Source organism: Mytilus galloprovincialis, chromosome 2 (assembly GCF_965363235.1).
Source record: "Mytilus galloprovincialis chromosome 2, xbMytGall1.hap1.1, whole genome shotgun sequence".
NCBI lineage: Eukaryota > Metazoa > Mollusca > Bivalvia > Mytilida > Mytilidae > Mytilus > Mytilus galloprovincialis.
In genome coordinates this window covers 101,477,960-101,490,420 of record NC_134839.1, presented here as the reverse complement: position 1 = coordinate 101,490,420, position 12,461 = coordinate 101,477,960, and the positions used below count along the sequence as shown (strand labels likewise).

Below are 12,461 nucleotides of genomic sequence, written 5' to 3'. Positions count from 1 at the left end.
TATAAATACTTTAAATTCAAAGATATAAGCCAAAAACTGCATTTTACTCCTATGTTCCTTTCTTTAGCTATGTTGGGCATGTTGGTTGGCAGGCAGGGTCATTGGACACATTTGTTAAAATTGATACCCTAATAATGATTGTGACCAAGTTTGCTTAAATTTGTCTAAGTAGTTTCAGAGAAGAAGATTTATGTCAGATTACAAAAAAATGTTAAACATTTACTATAAAGGATAATAACTCCTAAGGGGTCAATTGACCATTTTATTCATGTTGACTTACTTTGCCAAACATTATTGCTGTTTACAGTTTACCTCTATAAAATATTCAATCTAATACCCCTTGAAGCCATGCACATTAATTACCTAAACAAACCCTGGAGTAAGAACGTATATTAAATATTAATTAAACGACCAAGATGGTTCTCTAATTCTTTATGGAATCACAATATCAAATATCAGTTTTATAATGGTGACATATAAGAGAAACTCCACTTCAGTTCTTATATGACAGAAATAGATTTATTGGAATTCAGAGAACTCTCGCATTTTTATTAAAACTGGGGAATTCCCTCTGACGTGTTTCTAAATTTATAAAAACACTAAATATAAATACTGCTTAATTCTGATTTTCCGTGTTGTTAAAAACACGCATATAAGTCAAGAGAGATATTAAACATGAAGATTATGAAAAAAAACATTACAGTAAAGTTGTTTAAGTTCAATCCCTTTGTTTGTTTTTACCTCTTAAAGCAAGACAATCATAAGAATCTGAGATGCTCCTTAATGTTTAGAACAAAACGATTGACGTGAGGGCAATGCTCTGAGCCACTGGTATAAGTCTACAGATTGCTTGAAAGCAATCGTATCCCAAAAACTCTGGCCCAATGGAATACTTATGGTAAGGTATTGCAAAAGATTGCATTACCTATGATCAAGTGATATAAAAATTAACAAACTTGCATAAATTCTTTATATAATATATAAATATGAAAAAAATTAACAAATATTGTTCAATCTAGCAATAGATTCCACCAATTCATCACGGTCTTTCTTAATTAACAAATCTTTTGGCTCTGAATAGGAAATGAAACTTGTCCCCTTTTTAACAGAATCTGTATCTGTAATTTCCATCCAATGCTTTTTACTGCAAACTAGTAAAGTAAATACTACCTGCAAAAAAGTAATGATAAAATAGACATAAGGTAAATATTACTTTAAAAAAATTAATAATAAAATAGTAATAATTTAGATATTACTTGCATATCGTGGTATTTAAATTCGTGGTTTTGACAAAGTATGCATATATTCCTTTAGAAAATTTGCAATTCGTTGAATATTTAAATAAGTGGTTTCCCGGTACCCACGAAATTCACGAAAATTGGTATCAAACGAATAATAATGAATCCACAGTACTGATATTTGTTTTAGTAAAAAGGATAATTCAAGGGCAATGACTCATGTAAGTGAACAGTCTATAATTTCAGCTCTTTAGACTTACTTGTAGAAACTGTCTTGCTGACTAAGTTTGCTTTTTAAGTTTCTATCTATCTTTTATAGTTTAAAATATTAAAGTCAAAATAGTAAAATAATTAGTAACTAGATGTGTCAAAGCGACACGAATGGCCCCGTCTCAAAAAGTTGAACAATCTGCAATTTCAATAACACATGTGGACACAAACATGATGGTAGTCTCACATTTCGAAAATCAGCTCAAAATCTGGAGGTGTAAAAAAAGTCTGTATAACTGTGATTTTCAACAATTTTCAAAGTTGTAAACCCTTAATTTTGGCAAAAATTAGTGGAGCGAAACAAATCCTATACTTGATCTGTAACTCATCATGAGTAACTCACATACCAAAAATTAGCCCAATATCTGAAAGAGTTTAGAAAAAAAGTCTGTATAACTGTGATTTTCAACAATTTATCAAAGTCCAATCCCGTAATTTCATAAAAAATTAGGGGAGCGGAACGAAACTTAAACTTGATCTGTAACTCATCATGGTTAACTCACATAGCAAACATCAGCCTCATATCTGAAAGAGTTTAGAAAAATAATCTGTATAACTGTGATTTTCATCAGTTTATTAAAGTCCAAAGCCTGTGATTTCGGCAAAAATTAGCAGAGCGGAACAAAACTTAAAACTTGATCTGTAACTCATCATGGTTAACTCACATACCAAAAATCAGCCCAATATCTGAAGGCGTTTAGAAAAAAACTTCATATAATGGTTTTTTGCGGAATGAGGGAATTATGGAATTTCGGTATTACGGAACTTCAGACAAAAGTAAAACTATATGGCGCAAAAAACTTTGTTGGGGGGCCATAAAAATTGTCATTATGGGCACTAACTAGTTCCTATGAAGGATTATAAAAAGTTAACCAACATTTTCAGCAATTTTACACTTTCTATCTATCACTTATACTTTTCTAGACAATAAAAAAAAATCAAAGTGCTGGATAGCACCTCTGGAAAGTTTGCAACTGTAAATGTGCATTATTTCAAATAGGTTATAAACGTGTATTATTTCAAATATGTATCTAATCACAGTTTTGATTTTTCAAACTAAACCATTGTCTCGCAGCAATTTCCAAAAATCACTTTTTATGCCCCATTTATGGGCATTATGTTTTCTGGTCTGTGCGTCCGTTCATCCGTCCATCAGTTCATCTGTCTGTCCCCTTCAGTTTTTGGTCGATATAGTTTTTGATGAAGTTGAAGTCCAATCAATTTGAAACTTAGAACACACCCCTGATATTGGGGGTCCGTGACTGAACTAATGTATATAACTATGCGTAAGCCTTATTTTAGTATTGGGATTGTCATATGATAAAGTCATGCCCATTATAAGATGCAGTTTCCTCTGCTTTCAAAATCTTTCTGTTTGAACCTGTCGACCTGGAACTTATCAATTATTGGTCATATTAATTATTTGGAAAACAAAAGGCCCTGAAGTATTTTTTTAATTTTTTAATCAACATGCAGCATTGTCCTATATTTATTCATTTAGTTATAAATAAAGTTGAATTCTTTGATTCGCTGTTATATGTCATGCCCGCTAACAAATTGAAAACTGTACCTATACGCCTTATTTTAAAAATTTTAGTATTCGTATTGTCATCTTAGAAAGTCTTACTGATTAAAATACTACCATAGGGAACAATTTGACAATGATTGAATTTATTCATTATGTCAACCCAGCAATTATGACCCGTGTATATATAGCAAAATTCGAAATACACCGTTTGGTGGTGCACCTGTCAGATGAGAAATGTACAGATAAGGTAATAGGTAATAGGTGAATATACATGTACTATTGGTATTGGTATCGGATCCGACCCTGAACTTTTGTACTCACTTGTGTACTATGGACACATTCCTGTTTTATATACATTTGTATATACATATCTATACTTCTAAATCTAAAGACCGTTTTTATGTTCACCTGATAAATGTATAACCGAAGAAAGCTACAAGTCAAACTTATATATAAGGGTAAATATACTTGATAGGGTATACTGAAAATTTCACCCCATTACATCTAGAATGGTAAAAGTGACGCCAACAAAATTCAAACTTGACTTGTGTTTTGTGTTTAATATAAGAATTGCGTATAAGTTTCATAAAATTTGGTTCATGCAAACTAAAGTAAGAGAACAGAAATCAATTTTGGGATGCATGGACATACGTACAAGTAAGGGACGTACATACTTACAGAAAAAAACAAGGATAAAACTCAATACGGTGGTGGCATAAAAATAGAGTATGACCTCAGGAATAAAACGTTTATACACACTAGATTCATACAATGTTGATCTGAGGTGCTTATAACCCTGTAACACATTTTAGTTGCTGCTGTGTAATTACCATTGAAGCAATGACATTTGAGATTTTTGTTTTAAGCCATTCATTTGATATACTAGTAATCATTGCCTCTGTGTTACGACACATTGTTAATTATAGGTCAATCTTAAAGAATCATACTGCCCCAGGAATAAAGTGTGAGGGTAATATTTCTTTTAAAAAATGTGCAGAATCACTAAAATGTATGTCAAATGGAAAGAGTCCAGGCTCAGATGGGTATACTGTAGAATTTTACAAAGTCTTTTGGCGAGATATTGAACCTTTTCTTTTTAGATCGTTATATTTTGGCTATGAAAATGGGAAATTTTCTAAATTTCAGTATCAAAGTGTCATTACATGTATTCCAAAAGAAGATAAAGATAGACGTTATTTAGCTAATTGGCGCCCAATTAGCCTTATGAATACTGACACCAAGATTGCTTCTGCTGTGATTGCTAATAGAATAAAACCTGTTTTACCATCTATTATCAGTGACTGTCAGAAAGGCTTTATAAAGGACAGATTTATGGGTGAGAATACGCATTTATTGTATGATTTGATGCACTATTTAGAAAAACATAACAAAACTGGTCTTTTACTACTAGTAGATTTTGAAAAGGCTTTTGACTCTATTGAATGGTCTTTTTTGAAAAAAGTATTGAAGAGTTTCAATTTTGGACCATCTATATGCAGATGGTTTGAAGTATTTTATTTGAAAGCATCAAGTTGTGTTATAAATAATGGCCATCTTTCAAGCTTCTTTAATTTGGAGAGAAGCTGTAGACAAGGTGACCCCCTCTCCCCTTACCTTTTTATTATAGGCGTTGAGTTACTTTCTATGAAAATAAGGTCAAACCCCAAAATAAAGGGAACTTTTGTTCATGAAAATGAATCCCTTTTGAGTCAATATGCTGATGACATTTTCCTTGTTTTAGATGGAACTGAAACCTCTTTGAGAGAGACTTTAAATTGTTTTGACTTCTTTCCAAAAAGTATCTGGGTTAAAAATTAGTTCTTCTAAAACTAAAGCTGTGTGGGTTGGGAATAAAAAGTATTCAGATCTGATTCTCTGTCCTGATTTAAAACTTCAGTGGTGCTCTTCAAATTTTAAGCTTTTGGGAATTGAATTCTCTTGAGATCTTGACAGTATGCCAGAAATTAATTTCTCCAAAAAGATAAAGGAAGTGTCAGGCATTCTTAAGAGTTGGCATCATAGAAAATTAACCCTAATGGGAAAGATTACTGTTATTAAGATTTTGGCACTTCCAAAATTAATCCACCTGTTGACTGCACTACCCAACTTGCCAGAGTCAAAATTAAATGAATTGAATACTTTATTCTTTCAATTCATATGGAATGGAAAACCTGATCAATTAGACGAAGTACTTTAATTGGAGATATTCTACAAGGAGGTTTAAATATGATTAATATCCATTATTTTAATATATACCTTAAGATTGGCTGGATAAAGAGGTTTTCATCCAAATTGTATGGTAGTTGGCAATCATTGTTATTAAAAAGCCTTGAACAGTATGGTGGAGAAAGAGTATTGCATTTTGAAAAGGAGAAACTCAGAGAAATCTCTGATAGTCTTAGTAATCCTTTTTGGAAGGATGTATTTTTTAGCTTTCATGTAGCAAGGCCTACTACCAATATCTCTGTTCAAGATATTTTGTCATTAGATATTCTAAATTTTGCACCTCTAGTAGATTTTCCGTACTTTATTCAGTGGCAGAGAAGGGGAGTGCAGTCTTTGTTTGACCTTAACTTAGAGACTAAGGACTTTTGCAATTTTGATCAGATAGGACCAAGACTTCAAACAAATAATTTTTTAAAGTATTATGGTCTCATTGCAAAGATTCCAAAGTATATGAGAGAACATATTAAAGAAAACATTGCTCATGTAAATTTTGAAACTTTTAACTGTATTGATAATTTTTTGGAAAGATTATTGTGTAACAAAAAGGCAAAGTTTGTAAACAAAGATCTTGTTGACAGAAATGTGCAACTGCCAACAGAAAAGTTCTTACAATGGGAGCAATTACTAGGTAATGAAATTGCAGATTGGTCAGAATATTATATTATTTTAAGAAAATCATGTAAAGACACTTATTTAGGGACTTTTCAATACAAATTTTAACACAGAATAATTGCAACAAATACATTCTTGTATAAAGTTAAACTTAAAGATTCAAAGCTTTGTACTTTTTGTAAGATTTCTGATGAAACCATGGAGCATTTATTCTATGAATGTCCAATAACACATTTTATATGGCAATCTTTTTCACAAAAATTGAAAAGATATTTTGTGAACTTTACATTATCTAAGAAGCACATTTTTCTTGGTCTTCAAAATGAGAGTTTACTGTTGAATTTGATCATTATTATTGCAAAGAATTATATATACAAATGTAAGTTGTATGAAAAGAAACCAAGTATTATAGAACTATTAGCAAAAATAAGAAAATATCAGGAAAATAAACATTATATAGCAAAGAAAAATGGTACCACACCTTATTTTAAAACATTCTGGCCCCCAGTAGATTACATTTTTACTGATTAGTAATAATTACTTTTGATTCAAATCATATAAAATAAAAAAAAAATGAAACTTAATTTATAAAGAGCAGATCTTTACAAGGATAACATTTTTCTTTGCAATACACAAGTTGATATATATGTTTTGTTAATGCAATTGCGAGAGTGTGTGTGTGTGTTTCTTTTCCCCTTTTTATTATAATGTTGATATTCAAATAATATATATTCACAGTAGAAGAAAAAAAAATGTAGTCATTTTTTTGTTGTATATATGAAACCCCTTAACACCATAGTCAGGTGGTGATGTAAAGGGATTGTAAAAGCCTGACTATTGAAAAAAAAAAAAAAAAAGGAATAAAGTGTGAGGATAAAAAGTTCTGGATCTGCCACTGCATTGTTAAGTACTAAGAAAGTCATTGTGCTAGTACATGGACAAATGTTATTAGATCATTTTAATAATTTCTACAGCACTTGTCTTTAGCTTGACCTCGGTCTTGATACACTGAACTATAATATTCTAAGTTTAGAAGTAGATGATGACTCGGTTGTTTTTAAATTATACGGATGCTATGATAATTGTCATTAAGACAATGTTTTTCTGTTGTCAGTTTGATCCACTTGAGCATGCTGAACGAGTGAAGGTCCTTATATCCACATTAGAATGTGAAACAGCTAGATATTTAAATAACGCAATAAAGTTTTCAAATGATTTTTGGCATCAAAACTTTCAGATCGATGTCAGTTTGACAAAAACATTGTACTTTTCTATTAAAGCCAGTATTTACCTTTACTCGTCCTTGGCGTGAGACACAAGCCATATAATTATCGATTATTTTATATTCTATCACCTGTGTATTGTTAAAAAAATCAAACCATTATCACTTGTCAATTATCTGACAACTTGGTCAAATATCTACTTGTTGTCGCATACCGGAATCTTTCGATACACTCGGGCTTTTACTTATTCAATAATAAACAGTTGTAAATATCGCACATAGTAAAAAATAGTGCAGGAAAATGTTCATTCATGAAATATTCATGAATGAAACGCCGTCTCGCGTAGATTTCTTTTGATTTTCTCTTCAGCCGATCCGCAAAGTAGTGTTTGTGATATTTATTTTCAAAATGATGTTAACTCATCTGAATTGTCGGTGAACATTTATTCCTTTTTTTTTCAAGCTGTAATCTTTTCAAAAGATTAGCAACTCAAAATATCCAAGAATCAGAATTCGAACACTAGTACTACATTATCGTGGAGCAAAACATTGCGATAGTCTGTCTCATCAGAAGTTAAGGCCGACGCCTATGGAAAGTAGCTATAGCAAGCTATAGAAAACTTTCCAACAAAAAAAAAAACAAGTGAAACTGAGAGCTACTGCTCACTGATGATATCCCCGCCGCAAGTGGATAATTTCAATAGTGTAAAAATATGCAAGTGTTCGGTAAACAGGAAGTTGTTGAGTGATGAATCTGAAAACACATCACAGGGTAAAGCTGACTGATATAAACTCTGAAACTAAATTTCAGAAATCCTTGTATTGTAGTTCCTGAGAAAAATGTGACGAAAATTTTCAACTTGGCTATCAAACGTAAAATCATACAAGTGTTTGCAAAAAAATTGGTAAACAGGAAGTTGTCAAGTGATGAACCTGAAAACACATCACACGGTATAGCTGACTTGTATAAACCTTGAAACCAAATTTAAGAAATCAGTGTATTGTAGTTCCTGAGAAAAATGTGACGAAAAATATTCATGGGACAGGCAGACTGACGTACTGATGGATTAACTGACTGACGGACAGACAGACAGAGGTAAAACAGTGTACCCACCCTTTTTTAAAGTGGAGGTATAATAATAGTAAAAAACTTCACTAAGAAGTTGTCTGAGAGTTTTGATTTTATAAGACAAAAGGTATATTTCATATTTCTCAACACATGGCTTCGCCTCTAATAGATTTTGTCTGTCTACAATTTTTATCTAGATAATGGACACCACTTGCATTTTAACCATATGTTCTATTTTAATCATGTTGGTTGTCTGGTTCTTTATCTAACATATTATAATAAACAACATATATCACAATAATGATTGTGGTCAAATCTGGTTAAATTTGGATCATTAGTTTTAGAGAAAAAATATTGTAAAAGTTAACTCAGGGACTAAACTTAACTGTTTTCCTCTGGGGGCCACCTGGGCCCCTAAAATATTTTTTTCAGGGCCCAGTTGAAATTTTAGGAGCCCAACCAATTGTTATACTAATAAAATAAAACTTAAGTGTACATTCTATATACTAATAAAGCCATTTTGTGTAATCCTACTTGTAGGTTTTGAGTCTTGAAAAAGTTGTGTGTGGTACTTTTATAGTATTTGAATTATTGCCACCAGAAATATATCCTAAGATTTGACAATACCTATTTTAGGTTATTTCCTACCAAAATTGTCTCCATCATGTTCATTAAGTTCAATTTCAACTTCCTGTTGACCTTTAGACAATATGGCTGTTTCTTTGATCATTAAATGCTCTTTCAAATCCAAGCCATCCTCTAATAGTGTTAATCAAAATATATTATTAAATAAGTTTTTATTAAAGATTGGATATCAAACTAGATATCGGGATATCTATTTACTAGATTTTGTGTTTCATTTTTTCATTAAATATTTTGTAAATAGCGATTCAGGGACAAGTTGCTGTCTAATACAGGCTTCTAATAACTCCCAGGTTAACTGGAAGGCATCCCTATTGCGATACTTATTGAACAGTTTGGAAGAAAACACTAAACAATAATGAAATAATCGTAAATGATTTAACAGGAGTTAAGATAATGTGCTGAGAGAAGGAGGTATATGCCATATCGTGACTTCGTATTGATAACATAGTTGTCCGACTTGGTTTGGGTTATTAAAATGAACCTACTGGTTTTTAGAAATCCTCTCTATCACGCTTTAGTTTCCTTTAGGGAACAGTTTTCGTTGATATCGCAGGGAAAGGGTAGAAATGGAAAATCTGGTCGCCTTGGGCGGCTGGGCAAGTGTTAAGTTTAGTCCCTGTTAACTGATGACCTTATGAAAAAAGTTCACACTGACCCTTTTAACAATATACAGTTTTTAAAAGAATCACTAAACCATGGACATATGACAGACTGAAACTTCCAGGTCTTCTACCTCCAAAGCCTTTCTATAAATTGTTTACTCCATACATCTATGTCAGCCAGCTTGTTATCCTGATGTGGTACAAATATTGAACTAAACCTGTGATCTATGATCCATGATAAATATATGGTGTATAAACATCAACAGATAAGGTCAAGCATTACTTGAAATTTCATTTTGAAACTACAATTGAGGACATATGCATCCCTTTATAGATTTACAGATACAGAAATCATATACATGAGTATTGTTTTCCAGTGTTCCAGCTAGGTTTTCAAAAGGGCAGGGTGCCAATCCTGAAAAAGGGCATTTAACGCGCGATATGATAATATGAAAAGGGCATATTTTAATAAAAGATGTTAATCAAACATTTGTGTTTATTCGTTGAATCACAGGTTATACAAGAACAACATCTTTAGCCCATATAGAACTCTATCTTTCTACTTTTAAGGCTGAAAAACTTGTCAAGCAGCTTGTCACACAAGTTTTTTTATCATTGCTTGGCACAGTTGAACTTTATATGCAGTATGTTTTGAAAGGAGATCTGTTTCATACTGTTTCTATGGTCTACCACATTTTACCAGTTTCACCTTTCTACCCCTGCTGTGCTTGATGGCAATACAGCACAAAACAGCTGTGCTCAGTAAATTCACAATTTTAGGATATAAAGCAACAGTGAAAAATAGTATCAAAAATAAAGAATACAGAAAAAGATGACCAAGGCACCCTACCAACACTGCTACTAAGACCCTCTTTAACTTTTCCCATAACTCAAAATAAATACCTAAACATATATATTCTTAAGCAAGAAGTATGGAGACACATTTTAGAATATGTAAATGGGTAACTCAATGCTAGGAAAAAAATCAGATTGAGTTATCTTTCTTTATTCGGGTGTGCTCCTTCTTTGGAGGATTATAAACAGTACGTAAATATGATGTAAATATGATCACAATATGGCGGCCGATTTTGTTATTTTCGTATCAAAAATGAAGGCAGTCAATGACAAATACGTCTGAATTTTCTGTCTATTTTACAGAAAACAAGTAAAACAATGTCTTCAACAAGTTTATAATGGTTTTCCAACTTTCTGTCATTACGTTTCTTCCATGAAACTACGGTAAACATCGCAAATTGTGCCCAAGTTGTTGTATGCACATTTCTTCAAAGATAATTGCCGACTGACCGATTCTATTTGAACGAATTAATGTTGATGATCATTAATGACCCATCCGATAAACGGATTACCTATAACAACAGATTATGACACCAGTTGTAACCATTGATTAGCTTGGGGTGGTAAACAAAGTCATAATCTTTTCCCCAGGTAAAATTTAGTAATTAGCGTATCATATCAATACGCAAATTAATATGCAATCGATCTTCAAACAAGAGGCTGTCACAACGACAGCAAACCGGATTTATTAATATTTATTTGTGTCCTGGCAATATCACAAGAACCATTACTGATGAGTGGTGAAAGTGAAAATCGTCAATATCAAATTTGACCTCCATTTTGTCATCAGTATCAACATATTAAAATTTGAAAAGCTTAGATTGAATGGTTCATGAGTAAATGCAACAACGTGAATGGAAACGCCATTTTACAATCTTTCAAGAACCATAACGCCTGAACGGTAAAAGTCAGAATCGTCATTATTGAACTTGACCTCTATTTTGTCATCAGTAACAACATATAAAAATTTCAAAAGCTTTGGTTGAATGGTTCATGAGAAAATGCACGGACACAACTGGAAACACCATTTTTCAATCTTTCAAGAACCATAACTCCTGAACGGTAAAGGTCAAAATCGTCATTATTTAACTTGACTTCTATTTTGTCATCAGTTACAACATATTAAAATTTGGGAAGCTTTGGTAGAACAGTTCATGCATAAATGCACGGACACAAATGGAAACTCCATTTTTCAATCTTTCAAGAACCATAACTCCTGAACGGTAAAAGTCAAAATCGTCATTATTTAACTTGACCTCCATTTTGTCATCAGTAACAACATATTAAAATTTGGGAAGCTTTGGTAGAACAGTTCATGCGTAAATACACGGACAGGACTGAAAACTCCATTTTTCAATCTTTCAAGAACCATAACTCCTGAACCGTAAAAGTCAAAATCGCCATTATTGAACTTGACCTTCATTTAGATGTCAGTAACAACATATTAAAATTTTAAAAGCTTTGGCTGAACGGTTCATGAGTTAATGCACGGACAACATTTGATTGCCGCCCGCCCGACCACCCGGCCGCCCGACTGCCCGACTGCCCGACCGCCCGACCGCCCGGCCGCCCGCCGAGCATCCCCAAATCAATAACCGACATTTTTGTCACAAAAATCCGGTTAAAAAGGCAGGGCGCCCTGGAAACTGTAAAAAGGGCACAGGGCGCCACTCGGAAAAGGGCGGGCGCCGCGCCCTCTGAAAACGGCCTAGCTGGAACACTGTTTTCACCTAATTTGCATGAAGAAGAACATTCTATCCATTTATCTAAAATTATTACTACATCATTTACCTTTGTTCCAAATAAAATCATGCCAGGGCGGTAGAAAAATTCTTTCTGTGTTAAAATCCCTGCAAACTTATCAAAATGGATTAATAACTCTCCCCCATGCTGACCAAGAACATTACTGCTGATCCAATTACAGATTGGTGGCATATCTAGAACAGGTCCTTCACTAACGAGACTGTCAGAAGAATCTGAAGCTAACTTAGACAGTGATTTTATTTCTTGTTGTTTAATGTTTATGGAAATTAAGTTGTCATGGTTGTCTATCTGCAATTATAAAACATATTTCAGTTATTGTTATTATCATAAAGATGATTTCAAAAATGGTCTTTTATTTCCCACAAATATACTGTTTGAAACTCTAAAACGAACCTGTTACACAATTAAGGGGGCTCCTTGGTATAAATCA

The 12,461-nt window shown here is 32.7% G+C and overlaps 1 protein-coding gene across 7 annotated transcripts in view; it reads right to left on the bottom strand.

The window, feature by feature from the left end:
• Positions 1 to 953: 953 nt before the first annotated feature.
• The window catches only part of LOC143065155 (uncharacterized), a 33,262-nt gene continuing 21,754 nt past the window's right edge, over positions 954 to 12,461 (bottom strand). For 6 of the 7 annotated variants that reach the window (XM_076238546.1, XM_076238550.1, XM_076238551.1 and 3 more), the window contains 2 exons: positions 12,059 to 12,319; positions 954 to 1,170 (listed from right to left, as the gene is read on the bottom strand). In XM_076238546.1, coding sequence (XP_076094661.1) covers positions 997 to 1,170; positions 12,059 to 12,319 — 435 coding nt within the window. In that variant the 3' untranslated portion in view covers positions 954 to 996. The remainder of the gene's footprint in view (positions 1,171 to 12,058; positions 12,320 to 12,461) is intronic. The other variant, XM_076238552.1, reaches the window with a different exon arrangement.